The sequence below is a fragment of the Mobula hypostoma genome, chromosome 6 (genome assembly GCF_963921235.1).
Source record: "Mobula hypostoma chromosome 6, sMobHyp1.1, whole genome shotgun sequence".
Classification (NCBI taxonomy): Eukaryota; Metazoa; Chordata; class Chondrichthyes; order Myliobatiformes; family Myliobatidae; genus Mobula; species Mobula hypostoma.
In genome coordinates this window covers 35,886,685-35,908,570 of record NC_086102.1, presented here as the reverse complement: position 1 = coordinate 35,908,570, position 21,886 = coordinate 35,886,685, and the positions used below count along the sequence as shown (strand labels likewise).

The following is a 21,886-nucleotide window of genomic DNA, read 5'->3' as shown; positions in this document are numbered from 1 at the left end:
TCCCTCTGTCCCTCTCACTCGATGCTGCTGGACAGGCAAAGTTTAATTGACACTGTTGCGGACTGGAGTCTCTGGCTCACACTGTGATTTGCTTCTGGTTGCTGTTTTGATCGTGGCAGATTGGCATCACTCAAGTCTTTCCATCCTGGGAATACAGATTACAAACCCAGCACCCAAGTGCCCCCAGATTACAAACCCAGCACCCGAGTGCCCTCATTACCATCTCGGGTGACTTCAACCATGTTACCATGGCAGAACACTGCCCAACATCACACAGTATGTGAGCCGTACAACCAGAGGGGAGAGGACTCTGGATTTGATGTATGCTAACGTTAAGGATGCGTACAGCTCCTCTCCTCTCCCCCCATTGGGAAGGTCAGATCACAACCTGGTGCATCTAAAACCCTGCTACGTGCCTCTGGTGAAGAGTAAACCTGCAACCTCGAGGACAGTGAGAAAATGGTCGGAGGAGGCTTGTGAGGCGCTCCAGGGTTGTTTTGAGGTGACAGACGGGCAGGCACTCTGTGAGCCACATGGAGAGGATATTGATTGGGCTCACAGAGTGCATCACTGATTACATCAACTTCTGTGTGGACTGTAATGTTCCGACAAGAATTGTCCTTTGTTATTCAAATAACAAGCCATGGGTAATGAAGGACATTAAGGACATCTTGAATGCTAAAAAGAGGGTGTTTAGAGATGGAAATAGGGAGGAGCTGAGGGCAATACAGAGGGACCTGAAAGCCAGGATCAGCGAGGCTAATGACAGGTACAGGAGGAAGCTTGAGTGGAAACTCCAGCAGAACAACATGACAGAGGTCTGGAGTGGGATGAGGACCATCACTGGGTTCCGGCAAACTAGCAACAGAGGAGCTGAAGGCAGTGTGGACAGGGCCAACGAACTTAACCTGTTCTTTAACAGATATGACATTGTGGCCCCTGCCCATCCCCCACATGAGCCATCTGTTGTCGGCCCCCAACCAACACATATTCCACTCTCCCCTCCTACACCCCCTCACAGTCCCCCACCCGGCTCTCATGACTATACCCCTTCCCCACACGAAACCACCACGGTGGGCTTCACAGCTGAACAGGTGAGAAGACAGCTGAAATGTCTCAACCCAAGCAAGGCTGCAGGCCCGGATGGAGTCAGTACCAGGGTGCTCAAAGCCTGTGCTCCTCAGCTATGTGGAGTACTTCGCCATGTATTCAACCTGAGCCTGAGGCTCCGGAGGGTTCCTGTACTGTGGAAGATATCCTGCCTCGTCCCTGTGCCGAAGACACCGTGCCCCAGCAGCCTCAATGACTACAGACTGGTAGCATTGACCTCTCTCATCTTGAAGACCCTGGAGAGACTTGTTCTGGAGCTGCTCTGGCCCATGGTCAGGCCACACTTAGATCCCCTCCAGTTCGCCTACCAGCCCCGACTAGGAGTTGAGGATGCCATTGTCTACCTGCTGAACCGTGTCTACGCCCACCTGGACAAGCCAGCAAGCACTGTGAGGGTCATGTTTTTTGACTTCTCCAGTGTGTTCAACACCATCCGCCCTGCTCTGCTGGGGGAGAAGCTGACAGCGATGCAGGTGGTTGCTTCCCTGGTATCATGGATTCTTGATTACCTGACTGGCAGACCACAGTACGTGTGCTTGCAACACTGTGTGTCCGACAGAGTGATCAGCAGCACTGGGGCTCCACAGGGGACTGTCTTGTCTCCCTTTCTCTTCACCATTTACACCTCTGACTTCAACTACTACACAGAGTCTTGTTATCTTCAGAAGTTTTCGGATGACTCTGCCATAGTTGGATGCATCAGCAAGGGAGATGAGGCTAAGTACAGGGCTACAGTAGGAAACTTTGTCACGTAGTGTGAGCAGAATTATCTGCAGCTTAATGTGAAAAAGACTAAGGAGCTGGTGGTAGACCTGAGGAGAGCTAAGGTACTGGTGACCCCGTTTCCATCCAGGGGGTCAGGGTGGACATGGTGGAGGATTACAAATACCTGGGGATACGAATTGACAATAAACTGGACTGGTCAAAGAACACTGAGGCTGTCTACAAGAAGGGTCAGAGCCGTCTCTATTTCCTGAGGAGACCGAGATCCTTTAACATCTGCTGGACGATGCTGAGGATGTTCTACGAGTCTGTGGTGGCCAGTGCTATCATGTTTGCTGTTGTGTGCTGGGGCAGCAGGCTGAGGGTAGCAGACACCAACAGAATCAACAAACTCATTCGTAAGGCCAGTGATGTTGTGGGGATGGAACTGGACTCTCTGACGGTGGTGTCTGAAAAGAGGATGCTGTCTAAGTTGCATGCCATCTTGGACAATGTCTCCCATCCACTACATAATGTACTGGTTGGGCACAGGAGTACATTCAACCAGAGACTCATTCCACCGAGATGTAACACAGAGTGTCATAGGAAGTCATTCCTGCCTGTGGCCATCAAACTTTACAACTCCTCCCTTGGAGGGTCAGACACCCTGAGCCAATAGGCTGGTCCTGGACTTATTTCCTGGCATAATTTAACATATTACTATTTAACTATTTATGGTTTTATTACTATTTATTATTTATGGTGCAACTGTAACGAAAACCAGTTTCCCCCGGGATTAATAAAGTATGACTATGACTAATATTTTCATCACTCTTTTTAGTACCCTTTCCAGTTTCACAACATCCTTCCAAATAGTCGGGTAACCAGACCATGTTCTACATCTACCACGCCAATGGTGGAGGAAGGCATGGTTGGATAAGGTATAAAGAAGTCATGATTTAAAGATTCAAAGCACATTTATTATCCAAGGATGTATAACTCAAACACATTGAAATTTGTCTGCTTATAGGCAGCTACAAAGCAAGAAACTTGAATAACCCAATTAAAAACTAAAAAACCATGCCCAGAGAAAGAGAGAGGAAAAAAAAACACATTGTGCAAACAGTAGAAGCAAGGTCATAGCATTCTGAACCAGGCTGAGTCCCAGGTCTGCTCTTAAAGAGTCTGGAGTAGGCCCAAAGCCAAACCTCAGGCCCCAGTTTTTACACCAGCACAGCAGAAATGAACAGCAGTCAGATCTGTTGACAGTATCATTGCCACGGAGAAAAGAATGATAGTTCACGGGAGAGCGAGCAAAATCAGCCCGACCATCACCTCTGTACCCAACACTTGGGCTTTCAGTCTATCTGGGGCAACATTTAAATTGTCCAAGCACTGAGTAATGCCCTGTTCCAGGACCCGAATCCAGGCATCCCGATACGCCTGGGCCACCCCAACTGAAACCCTTCTCTATCTCACCAAATCAGCAGTGTGCATGCGCCGGTCATGCATGCAGCCTGTCACAGCCGTTCCAACGAGTATTCTTACTTTTTTAACTTACGTTATTTTTTGTTTTTTTTTCTTTTCATGGTAACACGTTGAAGCTGCACCCTCTCTAACGTGCTGGTAGAGAGAGTTTTATTTGGGTTTTTAGCGCTGAAAGTAGTTACATTCTGACACGTCTCATTAGGGGGGCAGAAGCATGGTCGCATTGTTTATTCCAGGGACCAACTGATTGAGTTTATGCCGGCCGGTTTAACGAGCAGAGCGGCGGACACCCCTTCTGAAATCTGGAGGAAAACACACAGAGGATGCAGAGGGGGATCACAAAGGTGAGGAAAGAGGACCAGGTCGAGACAACAGAGACTTATGGAGAAGAGGAGTTCGGTGGGTAATAAAATGGACGAGATCATGGCGCTAGCCAGGCATCAGAGAACATTTCAGGAGTGCAGTGTTATGTGTTTTCCTGGAACAGGGCTGCACGAGGACATACCCGATCAAAGCTTTTCCATGGACGGCTTCCAGACCGTTCGGGCTGACTGGAAGTGCACTGAGAGCAGTAAGCGTAAAGGAGTTGGGTGCTTACTGTTTTGGTTAACAACGGATGGTACAATCTGGGTCATATTACAATCGAGGAATGTGTTTGTAGACCGGATATTGAACTTCTTGCTGTTGGACTCTGGCCATATTCCATCGAGATACTGGGCATCAAGGGAGGTCGCTCCTGCTTGTGGCCATTGAACTTTGCAGCTCCTCCTGTGGAGGGTCAGACACCCTGAGCCAATAGGCTGGTCCTGGACTTATTTTCATCTGGCATAGTTTGCATTTTGTTGTTTGATTGTTTGTGGTTTTTGTATTGCTATACTTATGCTCTATTCTTGGTTGTTGCGGCTGTAACGAAACCCAATTTCCCTCAGGATCAATAAAGTATATCTATCTATCTAATCGCATAATTACATGATCAAGTCAAATGAGCCTCTCCAGACATCAACGGTTACCACATCAACTTTCTCTTTAGTCAGTGAAACATGTCCAATTTGTTTAGCTGCATCTCCCTTCAAATCTTTCCATCTCCTCAATGTGCGTGTGTCAAGCAGGAGGAGGAGAATTTCACTCCTGCACCTGGTCCCATCATTTCAGATCATGCATTACTCCAAATATGGAGTAACCCAGAACAATGGGCTGGGCTGACAATGTTAGTTAAGGACAACAACAGTGTGGTGGTCACTAATAATATTGGTACAGTGAAACTAGCGATGGAATACACATCTTTAAGATCACCTGTCCTAAGTCTGCTGCTGAAACCCTTATCACTTACCCGCACCAGATGTGATCATCCCTAACTCCTGATGAGACTCAACTGGTCATGTCCCATCTGCTGCTTAACATTGACCTCTGTGGAATAGCAGGGATAAGGAGAAAAGCGTGGGAGTACATTGGAAGCTACCAAGGTGTTGCCTAATGATACATCAGAAATTATCAAAGGTGAGTAATAAGGGAACTGCAATTATTATGCGTGACTTAATCTACACATTGATTGGACTAATTAAATGGGCATGGACACCATGGAAGAGGTATCTGTGGATCATTTCCTGGGGTAATAAGTTACACAACCTACTCTGGAACAGACTACTTTAGATTAGGTGACGTCAGGAGGGATTAATAATAGGTTTGTTGTTAAGCGCAAACACGAGGAAATCTGCAGGTGCTGGAATTTCAAGCAACACACATAAAAGTTGCTGGTGAACGCAGCAGGCCAGGCAGCATCTCTAGGAAGAGGTACAGTCAACGTTTCGGGCCGAGACCCTTCGTCAGGACTAACTGAAAGAAGAGCTAGTGAGAGATTTGAAAGTGGGAGGGGGAGGGGGAGATCTGAAATGATAGGAGAGGACAGGAGGGGGAGGGATGGAACCAAGATCTGGACAGTCGATTGGTAAAAGGGATATGAGAGGATCATGGGATAGGAGGCCTAGGGAGAAAGAAAAGGGGAAGGGAGGGAAAAGCCCAGAGGATGGGCAAGGGGTATATTTGTTGTTAAGAATGATTTAGGGATTAGTCATCACAGCATTTTAAATATAGTTTGAGTGAACACTTTGGGTTCAAAGCCAATGCATTGACAGGAAAGCTGAAAGTTTAATCTAATGTAAAAATCAAAAGAATTATCAGATTGATAGAACATGCACATTAAATGATACATATTGACCAGCAGTGATTGAAAGGACATCAGATATGAATTCAGTGACACAGACAAATGCATTAAGGTTCAATGCTAGAAAACAAAAGAGAAATTTATGAGCATAGGGCATAAAGGGTTTAGGGATTTTATCAGTATTTATGCCTTTAATTTCCTACCTAATCATTCTTAAGTCACCCAAAAAGAAATGAATTTTTGTTGGCTTACAAATACTCACTTTCTATTGTAAGAGATCCCATAAAAATGTACTGTGGAATATTCATTTCATCCTAATATTATTTTCAGATGATTTCAAAATCTGTGGTAACCAAATATTAAACAGATCCTAAAACATCTCAAATTAATTGATCTAATCAGTGTGTTTAATTTGATGGTTATGAATCAAAATGTCACTTGGAAATTTGGTAGGTAACTTGGTGTCAGGACAACACACAATGGGTTACCTTTGGACGATAGCCACAGGTGATATGTATGGAGGGGAATTGAATCAAATGTTTCAAATAGTGCAAAGAAAGGAATACTGAACACTTAGGTTAGGCACAGTTTATTATACAATGATCTTATGAATGACAATATCATCAGAGTACAGCCCTGCAGTGCACATTGTTACTGAGGTATTGAAAAATCAAGAGAATGATATATTTCAAACTCATTGACTGGTGTTAAGAAATACACAGGTGGTTGTGAATTAACATTGCAGCTTTCATCATGGAAATTTGGAACCAAATAGCCCATTTCTCAGGAGATTCTACACCTTACTATATGCTTATCTCATGCAGCATTGTAAAAGCTCCAGCAACTTGTAGACTACAGGAACACTGTTTCTTTGGGAAAACCTGTTTATATTTCCCAAAGAACTTCCAGGCAGGAATCAGACCTTGTCTTCAGTGTTCTCACTTCACAGCAATGATTATGGGTAGACTTTTTGGAAAGGCTGAGCTCAATTGGGTGCAGTCATTTTAATATGTTCAGTGAGGGGCAGACACATACTTCCAGTCAATCTAACACACCATTTTCAAAGGAAATGCAATTCAAATGGCCTATTTGATTTTGATGTGCTACAATCTACACAGATAAATATCAAAAGATAATCTGCCTAAGCAGATGTGATACATAAGGTACCTGAAAGTGTACATGCAATATCTTCATCACATTGTAAATTTTGTATAAAATTTATTGTGGGACTTATGCATCTAACTTCTTGAGTTAGATGAGGTCAGACTAACATGGAAATTAACCGGAAACCAACTGAGCTGGTGGTTACTAAAGATAGAGTGAAAACACAAATAAAAGGATATAAAAGCTGAAAATTGAGGGGACACACAACACATAGAAAGAAAGAAATACAGAACTTTGTAGAAAAATGTCCAGCAGGTCAGGCAGTGCTGGCACAGAAAAAAAAAACCTGAGCCGAGCCAATATTAAATTTGGATGACCTAGAGAAGAACTGGCCAATTCTGACAGAAATACAGAAACAAGGTGTCTAGTGCTGTAGAATTTCATATTGAGGTTGCAGTGTGCTCTGACAGGTGTTGTTCCTCAAGCAGACATGGAGCCTTGTTATAATTTGAAGGTTGCCGCAGACAGCTTGGTTAGAACAGGAGTGGGATGTAGAATTGAAGTGACAGGTAACAGGGAGCTCTACATCACCCAAGGACTGAGTGTAAATGCTCCAAAAGCAATTACCCAATGCAGAGGAGGCCACACAGTATCAAATACAGTACACTAGATTGGAAGAAGTGCAAGTGAATTGTTGCTTCACCTGAAAGGACTGTTTTGGTCCATGTACAGTGGGAAGGGAAGATGCAAATGGGCAGATGTTGCATCCAGGTGGCTTGCCAGCAGCACCATTTTATTAAGCTGCACACGTGAGTGGAATATGGAATAAAATAACAGATCCTGCAATCCACAGAGGATTTATATTCTGAAAACCTGTAAACTGCATGTAGCTTCCCCATTTACAACATGCAGGCAAAAAAAAAATTGTGCCTAGATGTGCATTTTCTGATTGTGTGTCAAGTAGCACTAGTGAGTTTCACCAGCAGTTTCAGTTTTATTTTAAGCATGGCTATCTGCCCTGGGCTGTGGTACAGAGCTGGTGGCCTGACTTACAACTGGCCGTTTTTTCTGTACTTCCTCCTGATAAATGTTGATGCTGTTGAAAGTGAAATATACAGGAATTAATTGAAATTCATGTTATTTGCATGTTCCATGCCATTATGAATACCAACACTATTTAGAAACAGACAACTGAGAGAAACAAAGCACATATAATTTGCAAATTAATATTTCAAACTACACAGTGTAAATCATAGCATAGAAAATTCTGTCAAAAAACTGGATAATACTATGTGTTCTTCAGAACTTGGGTTTAACCCAGACGAGAATGTTAGTGTTATTTTTTTCTTCAAATCTGATGGTGTTAAAAGGCCCACATAAATTCAGTTCTGGTAATCTCTGGACATGACCCCGAAGCACAAAATTCCCCTTGATCTGATCTAAAAATAACAAAATGCACTTAAAAATAGTCAAGATTGCGGGTTTAAGAAAGCCACACTGATCTGGAGAAGAATGTGTTTTAAGACATGGAAATGCATGATTTCAACTCTAGGGCCTTGAAGTAGGAAAGTAATTCACTCACCCTGCGTTGGCATTCCTCTGTTTGATGAGTTTAGTCAAAGAAGCCTCTACATATCTCAAGTTTATTACAGATTCTCATGTCCACTCTCCCTTCCATTTTTAAGTTTAACATATAGTCATGTTCATCTACAAGGCTTATATCATGCCAATACTACCAGAATTTCATAGTGATCAAGGAGCCATCGAGCCTATACTCAGATTCCCCATTCCTGGTGTGCTGAGAAATAACCTGTGCCCGGTTTTGTACTCAGCCTCATCCTCCTCTTTGTTTCCCTGTAACCTGCTCCTCTCCCATGCCCATCAACTCTATTCTACCAGCTACCTAAAATTTACAGTGGCCAATTAACCTACCAACCTTTGGGATGTGGGGAATCCAGAGCATCTGGGGAAAACCTAGTCAGTCACAGGGTCGGTGTGCAAAATCCACACAGACAGCACCAGAAGTCAGGTCTAGATTGAACTAGGGTTGCTGAAACTGTGAGAGAGAAACTCAGTTTAAATTCTGAATTATAGGCTCTTTGCAGCCTCCCCAACCCAGCTCATTCTGGGGAAAAAAAACACCTACTTCAAAATATTGCTGAAGATTTGTTAGGAAACATGCTCTGTTCTGACACTTACATGGTTGGAAATGTAAATAAAATTACAAAAACTTATAAAAGGGACAGAGCTAGATTTGTTGTGATGAAGAACATAGGCCTATTCTAAATTCAGTGAAAAGGAAATCTCTAACATCTTGTTCTATAATATAGTCTGCATTATGTAGATAAAGAAACAGTGTGCATTTTCCAGACCAGCTAGTTAAAAACAGGATTTCTAGTTTCAACCAAAGCGCTTTTGTTTTTCAGCTTCCTATTGAGGATGACAGAGGTGGTAACAAAGGAAATACTCATCACTCCAAGAATAACAATTCCAGAAACTAATGCACTTGACACAGAGTTGAAATGAAAAGCAGATTTTCCCACGTATCCTAAAAAGAAAACACAAAGTCAGACTTGTTCATAATTTTCAAAGTATTTGCTTCTCTAATAGTAAAGTAAATTATGATGTTTAAATTAGGACTCTAGTTTTACAAACATTATTTTACAGCCATACCGCTGTTTGTGTAAAAATCTGTGGTTTATATTTGACTCAAAGAGAATGACAATTGTGTGCAGTTTTGGGCCCCCTGTCTTAGACTGCGTGCAGTTTTGGGCCCCCTATCTTAGAAAGGATGTACTGATGTTGGAGAGAGTTCAGAGAAGATTTACGAGGATGATTCTTGGAATGCAGGGGCTAACATGTGAGGAGCGTTTGTCAGCTCTTGGATTGTATTCATTAGAGTATAGAAGAATGAGAGGGGATCTCATAGAAACGTTTCGGATGTTGAAAGGGTTGGACAGAGTAGATGTGGAAAAATTGTTTCCCTTGGTGGGTGAGTCCAGGACAAAAGGCCATAGTCTTAGAATTAGAGGGTACCCAGTTAAAACAGAGATGAGGAGAAATTTTTTTAGCCAGAGGGTCGTGGATTTGTGGAATTCGTTGCCACATACAGCTGTGGAGGCCCGATCATTGAGGGTGTTTAAGGAGGAGATTGACAGGTATCTAATTAGTCAGGGTATCAAGGGATATGGGGAAAAAGCCAGAAATTGGAACTAGATGGGTGAATAGTTTAGCTCATGGGGGAGCTGCAGAGCAGACTCGATGGACCGAATGGTCTACTTCTGCTCCTTTGTCTTGTGATGTTGTGAACTAAGAGACACTTTCACTGGGCAATGGAATAGCTTGCAACACCAGCACCAGCAATGATCCTTCTGGAATTCCATCTTCAGACTAGGCAATTATGATTAACCTGTCCTATATTCCTGTCTTTCAACTCTGTCCTGCTAATGATTTTTAGCCTTCACTCACCTCCATAATACCGCTCCTTACCCCTCCTATTAGAACACCCACCTTTGCCCTACCTCCAAGATATCTGCAACAAAGTGCGTTAATTTCTGGCCAGAAATTCACCTCAAAATGTGGTATTGAGACAATGTCTTTAGCCCCCCAAAAATCAACAAAATAAGACTTACCAACTTGTGATTTGTTTGCTGTCGCGTCATCTGTTAGTAACAAAAATATGTATTACAAACTTAAATAATTTAAAGATTTGTGCAGTAGGTAAAGGGATACATGAGGCAAATAACTGAAATGGAACTAAAATTCACGTGATTGCAGACTCCAGGGAATGGGTCATTTGTACCCAAAATGTTCTATGTCCAGGTCAGATAATACACTATATATTTATTAATATGCATGCTCATTTTTGTAATGCCTGTAATCTTACATAAAAAAGACGTGTGTTGTTTTCTGATGATTTTATAACTCCAGATTGAGACATTACTGTGAATCAGCTTCTCAGTAACCAATCTCAGTAACGATTCATGTTCTCTGCAGACTCATCTCTATAGCTATGGAGTTGACAACCCAAAACAACGTGGAACATTTTCCACAGAGAGGCCAAACTAAATGCACCCTTTTGACAACTGATGGACCAATCGATAAATAAGCAGCTTTTACTGGGTTTAATTCAAGCAAAAATGTTTTGTTTAAAGTTTATTCTCTGTTGATCATGAAGATTTTATATAAAATTGCAAGGCAATGTCAGCACAACAGTAGAGCACAATTTCACAGCACTTACCAAGTATTTACTCTGAAGAATTTATTTGAATATGTGGGAGCTCTCTTCCATTCAATTCAATGCAAAATGGCTGTAAATGTGTCAGTAAATAGTATTAATCTTAGATTTTTTGTTGATTTAATTTATTTCAATATATTAAGGGTTTTTAATTATTTTAGTTTTTCATGTTTATAGTATTGTAGCTGCCTTTTGGTGCATTGGTTAGATTTTAATGGGTCTGAAATAATTTTGAGTGTCAGAAGCACTTAAAGTACACTTAATGGAGTGACATGTTTGACAGTTAGTTAAACTAGAAAGGCCCCGCCTTCTACATATGAATCCAAAGGCCAAATGCTGAGGTTTATGCAGCTTTCATCCAGATAACTTTTCCTGAGGGATAGGAGGAAGGTAAATTGGAATTTGGTCTTGAGATTGCTGGTGATTTACAGGTGGGTGGGCTCTGGCTCTCCACAATATCTGTGTCATTATGAATTTGCAATGGAATGTTGCCTGAGCTGTTAATCAAAGATTAAGGAGATTAGCTTTATTTGTCACAATGAAGCATCAAAATGTACAGTGAAGTGTCATTTGCATCAACAATCAACACATTCCTGGAAGCTTTGCCATGCTTCCAGTGCCAACGTAGCATGCCCACACTTACTAACCCAACCTGTAGAGAGGGGTGGCACAGTGGCTTAGTGCTGAGCACAACAGTTTACAGTATAGGTGATGGCAGGTTCAATCCCCACCGCTGCCTGTAAGGAATTTGTACCTTCTCCCCATGACCATGTAGGTTTCCTCTGGGTGCTCTGGCTTCCTCCCACATTCCAAAGACACACCGGTTGGTAGGTTGATTGATCGTTGAAAATTGCCCTGTGATTAGGCTAGGATTAAATTGGGGATTGCTGTGTGGAATGGCTTGAAGGGCCAGAAGGACTTAGTCCACATTGTATCTCAGTAAATAAATCTTTGGAATGTGGGAGGAAACTGGAGCACCTAGAGAAAATCCAAGCTGTGTTAAGAACATACAAACGCCTTACAGACAGCGATGGGAAGTGAACCCCATCACTGATTGCTGGCGCAGTAAAGCGTTGCATTAACTGCTATGCTACCACGGCACCATCAATCAGACTAATAATAAATAAATAGCTGGTATGGGAATTGCAGAGTACTGTGCATGGTTGTAGGGCACAACAGGAATAGTTTTTTTTTAAAAGGAGCATATTTTGTTAACTATTTATTGAGCAGGGAATGATTTATTATCATGATTATAATGTAGTAAAATTTCAATTTTGGCTTGCTTAAGTGAGAAGGAAGCACTTAGAATATGAAAAATTTCAATTTGTTTATTTAAGAAATGCAGTAATTTGCCTAGTAAACACAGGTCCTGGCTGTCATTACTGAGCAAAAAGCCTTTTCTCAGTGGCTGTCAGGGAGCAACTTCTTGCATAAAGCCCACAGCAGGTCTTTAGATGAATGTAACAGAGTAATTGCTACATCATTTGTTTGCTGCTGACTGAAATATCTTGTCATCAGAATATAAAAGCATTACTGAGAAACGTGGCACAATGTGAAATAATATTGATTAAGCATCAAAGAGTACAATTCTAAAACTTGCAGACTCTCCCATAAAAACTCATGTAAATGTTCAATTATTATTATTAAAAAATTTTTTTTTCCTCGGCTGAAGCTGGTAAAACCTGAGATACGGGCATAGCCAAGCAGGCTCATTTGTCATCTGCTAGGAACTTTCAGACTATTCTAGGGGTGTTTAGGATTGTGGCTTTCTGAAGATTTACATAGATGTTACTGTGTAGCCCTAATGGTTTAATGCTATAGTGTAATGTCTTTGGGATGACACAATTTATAGATATTACTATCGGGACAATGTATCCCTTGTTTATGTTCCAAAGTCTTTCAATTTCCTCTTTTAACTCAGCATTTTTCTGGTGCTTTTCCACTTATTCTTTTAAGCTATGTGTGTTTGGAATGGCTATATCTATTATGTAAGTTGTTCTTGCTTGTTTACCCTGTCTTATTATATCTGGACTGTTTTTATGGATTATTCTCTCTGTAATAATGGATCAGTTGTAATATAATTTGTGGTATTCTAATTCTAAACCTGGATCAGACTTATATTTTTTAGTGAGGTGTGATTACATTTATGAGTTTGTATCTTAGATCAAGATTTTGGTGAATGATGTTTGCCACTTGATTGTGTCTGTGTAAGTAATCAGATTGTGTTAAACTGCCACTGGATCCTGTCATTTGATGGATTGTTTCTGTTTTCTTCTCAGCATGTTCTACATTTATCATCTTGAATTTGTTGGTCATTTATAATGTAGTTTTGACAAATTTTTGTGTTAACTACCTGGTCATCATCATCATAGCTTGTCACACCAGACAGCCAGCCACTCTAGTGTTGTTTGGTTGATGTTGAGCAGGTCAGTGTCAGCTAAATCAGGTGAGAGTGGGCAGTTGTGCAGAATGTGTTCAATGTTCTGCACCCTTTCGCCACACTCACAGGATTCGCTGGTCTTTAAACCCCACTTCACCATATTGTCTCCCGTCCTACAAACTCCCGCTCTCACTCTGTTGAGAGTGCACCACTTCCGTCTGTCAAGCAGTGCCCCGTCTGGTAACATTTCTGTGGGGTCTTGCACTGTATTGTTTGGTGGGGTTCTGGCTTCTGTTTGTTGCCAGAGGTCAAGCCTGTATGTTTGGGGGGGATGTTCCGTGCGGTAGTTCCTCCACTGTAGCAAAGCTTTTCCTCAATTTTAGGCGGTTGGAAACCGGCACATGATGATGTAGTGGGTGCCGTGGATCCGAGTTCTGTTTACCTTTATCAATTTTTATTGTAGTGTGTCTTTGGATCTCTGGGGGAGCAATGCCTGCAAGTCTGTAAATGATGTTAGTGTGTGTGGGGTGCAGTGTGCCCGTGATTATTCGGCAGGTTTCGTTAAGCGACGGGTCTATTTTCTTCACATGGGCTGATCTGCCCCACACAGGTGCACAGTATTCTGCAGGTGCATAGCAGAGTGCTAGGGCAGTTGATCTAAGTGTGTGAGCATTAGCTCTCCATTTCGTGCCTGCTAATTTTTTCAAGAGAGAATAGCGAGAGCCAGCTTTCCGTGGGAGTTTTTGGATGAGGGTGGCAAATGAGACCGTCCTATCCAGTGTCACGCCCAGGTAAATTGGAACCAGATGGTGTTCGAGCTCCTTCCCACTCCAGAAGATCTTGAGTTTCCGAGCTGCTTCTCGATTCCTCAGGTGGAATGCACACACTTAAGTTTTTGGTGGATTTGGGTTCGGAGACCATTTTTCATAATACTGCTTCATTGCTTCGAGGACTGCTGTAAGTCGTACTTCCTGGTCCCATATTGTCACAAGGATCGCTTCTGTTTCTCCGACTCTGAGCCAGGCATTCAATGCTTCCTTGTTGACACATAGTCTGCTCAGATCATGGAGATGTCTTCAATTGTTGTTATTATTATTATTATTATTATTACAATTATCATTATTATTATCTGCATTAATTTTCAGCTTTGCTTCACAAGTTATGATTGCCTAGGAGTCTGAACTTGCCCTAAAGCTCCCCGACACATGTTTGCTGGCAAGCGCTAGCTGGTGAACCTTACCACTCTCACTCCTGGTGATAATAGGTCCTGCAGTGATTACGGCATTCCCTGTGGAACTGCGAGGGATTGTGGTAGCAACTTCCATTAAATCTCTCCGCTTCCTTTTGTAACAATTCTGTTAATTGTAATCAAAAATAATTTAATTAATTAGAGGTTTTGCATACTTTCCAATATTATAATTAGTTATTCATGTTCCATACTTTGACCTACAGTCTGAAATAATTAACCATAAGTGTCTGAATAGGAAATAGCAAACAAGATCTGAAGATAAACAGGGCTGTTCGATCCCGCTTGGCAAGGAACAGCTGAGCTGTTGTTCATTTTTCCTAATGCACAAAATGGAGTTTGACTGCAGTGGATTGTTTAAGATGGGCGAAAATGTTTGCATGATGCTCTGCTACCAATTAAGTGACATTAATGAGGGGTTCAAGTCAGCAATTTTATATGAGCTTTGGTATGGCCTTTAATATAATTGAAAATACAACTTTTTTTCTATTTCACCTATTATGTCTCAGGTTGTCTGATTTTGCTTCAGATGTGGAAGTTAATCAATATTTTTGAGGACTGTGGTTAGAATGTGATAATCAAAATTTATGTTAAGTTGAACAGATGCCTCAGCTACGCAGGTCACTTGGTGATGCTCATTAACTGAACTGACCTTTACACTTCACCAGAGCCAAGTTGTCAGAGCAATGGGAGTCTTTCAGAGCCTCTCATGGAAAAGTACGTTTCTGCAGAAAGCCTACTGCGGAAATGCTAAAGCACCAAATTATGAGTGTTGGAGTTGGTTTGGAGTTAATAAACTTAAAGATCTAAAACCTGATGGAATTCCACTTGAATGCCACCATTCCCTGTTGAAGGAAAGGCACATTGAGTCTATCATAGAATCTCAGTGACATGTAACCTGGAAAATGGCCCTCTCATCAACTATGGCCGTTCCAGCTATCAAACACCTTTCCATAGTATCACATATACTGCATTAAGTCTATTATGCCATAATATTTCAAATGCACATCTAAATACTCTTCTTATATATGAAGTATATAAGTTTTCTGGTCTTCATTATCACCAGTGTTGCAGATTTCAATCACCTGACAGATGGAGAAATTCTTCTTCAAATCCCTTAAATTTACCCCTTACTTTAAATGTATGGCCAGCTCTATAAAACTCAGGTTAGGCCACACTTGTCCAGTTCTGGTCGCCTCACTATAGGAAGGATGTGGAAGCATTGGAAAGGGTACAGAGGAGATTTACCAGGATGCTGCTTGGTTTAGAGAGTATGCATTATGATCAGAGATTAAGGGCTTTACTCTTTGGAGATAAGGAGGATGAGAGGAGACATGATAGAGATGTACAAGATATTAGATAGAGTGGATAGCCAGTGCCTCTTCCCAGGGCACCAAGGACATGGCTTTAAGGTAAGGGGTGGGAAGTTCAAGAGGGATATTAGAGGAAGGTTTTTTCACTCAGAGAGTGGTTGGTGCGTGGAATGCACTGCCTGAGTCAGTGGTGGAGGCAGATACACCAGTGAAATTTAAGAGACTACTAGACAGGTATATAAAGGAATTTAAGGTGGGGGGTTATATGGGAGGCAGGGTTTAAGGGTCGGCACAACATTGTGGGCTGAAGGGCCTGTACTGTGCTGTGCTATTCTATGTTCTATATTCTATGTTTCTTAGTATCAACTCCAAATATGCCATAATTTTACATGATACTGTTATGAGAAAAACAAACTTGGCTCTCAAATATTTTCTCATTATCTATATACTCCATCCGAGACGACACAAGACCACAAGATATAGGAGCAGATTTTGGCCATTTGGCCCATCGAGTCTGTTCCATCAGTATATCATGGCTGATCTAATTTTCCCCTCAGCCCCAATCTCATGGCTTCTCCCCATATCCGGTCATGCCCTGACCAATCAAGAATCTATCAACCTCTATCTTAAATATACATAAAGACTTGGCCCCCACAGCCGCCTGTGGCAAACAGTTCCACAGATTCACCACTCTCTGGCTAAAGAAATTCCTCCTCATCTCTGTTCTAAAAGGATGCCCCTCTATTCTGAGTCTGCATCCTCTGGCCTGAGACTATCCCACCATAGGAAATATCCACTCCACATCCACTATCAAGGCCTTTCACCACTCAGTAGGTTTCAATTAGGTCACCCTTCACTCTTCTGGATCTAGTGAATACAGGCTTACAGCCAAACACTTCTCAATGACAAGCCATTCAATCACGGAATCATTTTCGTGAACCTCCTTTGAAACCTCTCCAGTTTCAACACACCCTTTCTAAGATAAGAGGCCCAAAAACTGTTCACAATACTCCAAGTGAGGCCTCAACAGTGACTTATAAAGCCTCAGCATTACATCTTTGCTTTTATATTCTACTCCTCTTGAAATGAATACTAACATTACATTCGTCTTCCTCTCCACAGACTCAACCTACAAATTAAACTTTAGAGAATCCTACACAAGGATTCCTAAGTCCCTTTGTGCCTCAGTATTTTGTATTTTCTCTTCATTTAGGAAATAGTCAACCCTTTCATTTCTTCTACCAAAGCTCATAACCATACACTTCCCGACACTGTATTCCATCTGCCATTGCTTTGCCCTTTCTCCTAATCTATCCAAATCCTTCCATAGCCTCTCTACTTCCTCAAACTACCAGCCCCTCCACCCACCTTCATATCATCTGCAATCTTTGCAGCAAAACCATCAATTCCATCATCCAAATCATTGACATATAACGTAAAAAGATTCGGTCCCAACACAGACCCCTATGGAACACCACCAGCCACTGATAGTCAACCAGAAAAGGCTCCCTTTGTGCCCACTCTTTGCCTCCTACCAATCAGCCACTGCTTCATTCACTCTAGAATGTTTCCTGTAATACCATGGGATCGTAGCTTGTTAAGCAGCCTCATGTGTGGCACCTTGTCAAAGACCTTCGGAAAATCCATGTACACAACATCAACCAATTCTCCTTTGTCTATTCTGCTTGTTATTTCTTCAAACAATTCCAACAGATTTGTCAGGCAAGATTTTCCCTTGAATAAACCATGCTGACTATGGCCTATTTTATCTTGTGTCACCAAGTACCCTGAGACATTATCTTTAATCAAATCCAACAACTTGCCAAGTGCTGAAGTCAGACTAACTAGCCTATAGTTTCTTTTCTTCTGCCTCTTTCTCTTCTTGAAGGATGGAGTGACATTTGCAATTTTCCAGCCTTCCCAAGCCATTCCAGAACTTTTGAAAGTTCATTACTGGTGTCTCCATGATCTCTTCAGCCACTTCATTCAGAACCCTGGGTTATACTCCATAGGGTTCAGGTAACTTATTATTCAGGTAACTTCAGTCCTTTCTGTTACCCAAGAACCTTCTCTCTAGTCATGGTAACTTCTCACACTATCACCCTGACACCTCTACCATACTGCTAGTGTTGTCCACAGTGAAGACTGATGCAAAATACTTATTCAGTTCATCTGCCATTTCCTTGTCCTCTACTACAACCTATCCAGCATAGTTTTCCAAGGGTCCGATATCCACCCTCGCCTCTCTTTTACACTTCTATGTATTTGAAGAAAATTTTGGTATCTTTTTTTGGGGGCTACCTTACTTCCGTATTCCATGATTATCTTTTTAATGACACCTTTAGTTGCCTTCTGTTCATTTTTAAAAGCTTCCCTATTCTCTAACTTCCCACTAACTTTGTTCTATTATATGTCCTCTCTTTGGTTTTTATATTGGCTTTGATGTCTCTTGCTAGACGCAGTCGTATCATATTTCCTTTAGAGTATTTCTTCCTCTTTGGGATGTATATATCCTATGTCTTCTAAATTGCTTCCAGAAATTAAAGCCATTGCTACTCTGCCATCATCCCTGCCAGTGTCCTTTTCCAATCAATTCTGGCCAACTCCTCTGTCATCCCTCTGTAATTCCAGTTACTCCACTGTAATATTGATACATCTGATTTCAGCTTCTTCTCAAATTTTAGGGTGAATTCAATCATATTATGATCACTTTCCCCATAGGGTTCTTCTACCTTAAGCTCTCTAATCAATTCTGGCTCATTGTGTAACACCCAGTCCAGAATAGCTGATCCCCTAGTAGGCTCAACCACGAGCTTCTCCAAAAGGACATCTCGTAGGCATTCTAGAAATTCCCCCTCTTGGAATCCAGCACCAACTTGTTTTTCTCAATCTACCTACATAGTCCCCCATGACTATTGTAACATTGCTCTTTTGTCATGCATTTTCTGTCTCCCGTTGTAATTTGTAGGTCTCATCCTTACTACTATTTGGGAGTCTGTATACAACTCCCATCAGGGTCTTTTTACCCTTGCAGTTCCTTAGCTCTATCCATAATGATTCAACATTTTCTGGCCCTATGTCTTGCTAATGATTTGATTTCATTTTTTTTAACCAACAGAGCAGTGCCATCCCCTTTGCCTTCCTGCCTGTCCTTTTGATACAATGTTCATCCTTGGACATTAAGCTCCCAGCTATAATCTTCTTTCAGCCATCATTCATTAATGCCTACAACATCATACATGCCAATCTGTAACTGTGGTGCAAGTTCATCTACCTTATTCCATATACTGCGCACATTCAAATATAACACCTTCTGATCTCTATTCACCCTTTTGAATTTTGTCCACCTTTTGTGTTGCAACTCATCTTGACTACAATTTTGCCCCAACAACAGCCTCTCCTCAATAGACATTGCCTCTGTCTGTAAATCAGCTATGTCCATCTCTTCCTGGGTTTTCAGCCAGGAACAGGTATCGATTTTAACCAATGTTTCGATGACAAACTTCATCAGAGATGACACCTGGTCATGTCTAGTCCTGTGATATTTATAACCTTGTTGTCTGTCCCTCCTGATTGGTTAGTCCTCATCCAATCAGGTTTCTGCAGTCCCACCTTGTTTACAATTGAATTCCAGTCTTAGAATGAGTCGGTCCTCTTTGTAAATTCTTTTCCTCTAGTTTTATTTCAATGGATTTCTTCACCGGGGGTCCCAGAGGCCATTGGCCCGGCACAGTAGTTTTATGTTGAAGTCAATCCTATGGCCATTGCAAATGCAGTGGTCTGCTACCGCCAATTTCTCTGGGTAATCCAAATGGATACACCTCCTGTGCTCCTTGATGCAGGTTTCCACCGTGCGTCCTGTCTGGCTGAAATATGCTGCTCTGCATTTACAGGGAATCCTGTAAATGCCAGCCGTCCTGAGTTTCAGGTCATCTTTGACCCATATAACCTGTGTTTCAAGCTTCCTTATGGGTTTGTGGATAATATTAATCTAGTATTTCTTCAGGATCCAGGCGATCCTTCCAGAAACTGTGAAAATATAGGGAAGACAGGCGGTGGTGATGGGTTCCTGCTCGTTTTTAGGTTTCCTGGTTTTCCATCAGCCTTGTTAGGGGTCCAATTGATTTCCTTGACATTGTAGCCAATCTGTAGGAATATCCTGGTGAACCTCCTCTCTACTTTCCCCAGGGCAACCACATCCTAAAAGTCTGGAATCAGAATTACTCATAATATTTCTGCTGTGGCCTAACAAAGTTTTATATAATTGTAGCACAACTTCCTTGATATTATATTCTATACTCTTTAACACAAGTATCCTTCAAGGTTCCTTAACCACTTTATTGGCCCATATCAATGCCTTCAGGGATCTTTGGACAAGGTACCTCTATTTTTTAGAAATCCACTGAATCCTCATTGTGTATATCCTAGTTTTAGTAGTTATCCCCAAAATGCATTACCTCAAACTTAAAGATTAAGAAATATCTGTCAATTATCGTCCCATATTAACAACTCATCAATATCATTTAGTGGCTGAAGACTACCATCCTCAATTTCAACAACACCACTAACCATTGTGTTACTTGCAATTTTCCTTATTGTACCTCTTATATTCATATCCAGATTGGTAATACACATGACAATATTTGTTCCTACTATCAATCCTGTCAATCGGGATAGCGTATAAATTGTACATTAAACAATGAACACAAATGAATACCGAAGAACAGAGGGCCCTCAAGGTTCATGTCTACAGATATTTAAAAATGGCAATAGAGGCAGAGAAGTTGGTAAAGAGGGCATGCTTGCCTTAATAGATCAGGCTATAGAACTTTAAAGTTGAGAGATTACATTGCAACTTCATGAAACACTGCAACACACATCAAAGTTGCTGGTGAACGCAGCAGGCCAGGCAGCATCTCCAGGAAGAGGAACAGTCGACGTTTCAGGCCGAGACGCTTCGTCAGGACTAACTGAAGGAAGAGTTAGTAAGAGATTTGAAAGTGGGAGGGAGAGGGGGAGATCCAAAATGATAGGAGAAGACAGGAGGGGGAGGGATGGAACCAAGAGCTGGACAGATGATTGGCAAAGGGGATATGAGAGGATCATGGGACAGGAGGCCCAGGGAGAAAGACAAGGAGCGGGGGGACCCAGAGGATGGGCAAGGGGTATAGTCAGAGGGACAGAGGGAGAAAAAGGAGAGTGAGAGAAAGAATGTGTGTATAAAAATAAATAACAGATGGGGTACGAGGGGGAGGTGGGGCATTAGCGGAAGTTAGAGAAGTCGATGTTTATGCCATCAGGTTGGAGGCTACCCAGACAGAATATAAGGTGTTGTTCCTCCAACCTGAGTGTGCCTTCATCTTTACAGTAGAGGAGGCCGTGGATAGATATGTCAGAATGGGAATGGGATGTGGAATTAAAATGTGTGGCCACTGGGAGATCCTGCTTTCTCTGGCGGACAGAGCATAGGTGTTCAGCAAAGCGGTCTCCCAGTCTGCGTCGGGTCTCGCCAATAGGGTCCCCTAATCTGAGGAAAGACATCTTTGCCATAGAGGGAGTACAAAGAAGGTTCACCAGATTGATTCCTGGGATGGCAAGACTTTCATATGAAGAAAGACTGGATGAACTGGGCTTGTACTCGTTGGAATTTAGAAGATTGAGGGGGGATCTGATTGAAACGTATAAGATCCTAAAGGGATTGGACAGGCTAGATGCAGGAAGATTGTTCCCGATGTTGGGGAAGTCCAGAACGAGGGGCCACAGTTTGAGGATAGAGGGGAAGCCTTTTAGGACCGAGATTAGGAAAAACTTCTTCACACAGAGAGTGGTGAATCTGTGGAATTCTCTGCCACAGAAAACAGTTGAGGCCAGATCATTGGCTATATTTAAGAGGGAGTTAGATATGGCCCTTGTGGCTACAGGGGTCAGGGGGTATGGAGGGAAGGCTGGGGCGGGGTTCTGAGTTGGAGGATCAGCCGTGATCATAATAAATGGCGGTGCAGGCTCGAAGGGCCGAATGGCCTACTCCTGCACCTATTTTCTATGTTTCTATGTTTCTAATATATAGAAGGCCACATCGGGAGCACTGGATGCAGTATATCACCCCAGCCGACTCACAGGTGAAGTGTCGCCTCACCTGGAAGGA

The 21,886-nt window shown here is 42.1% G+C and overlaps 1 protein-coding gene across 1 annotated transcript in view; it reads right to left on the bottom strand.

Annotated features, from left to right (window-relative positions):
* Positions 1–8,940: 8,940 nt before the first annotated feature.
* zpld1a (zona pellucida-like domain containing 1a) overlaps positions 8,941–21,886 on the bottom strand; it is a 51,005-nt gene continuing 38,059 nt past the window's right edge. The window contains exons 9-11 of the mRNA XM_063050177.1: positions 14,423–14,537; positions 10,198–10,227; positions 8,941–9,113 (exon numbers count right to left, since the gene is read on the bottom strand). Coding sequence (XP_062906247.1) covers positions 8,941–9,113; positions 10,198–10,227; positions 14,423–14,537 — 318 coding nt within the window. The remainder of the gene's footprint in view (positions 9,114–10,197; positions 10,228–14,422; positions 14,538–21,886) is intronic.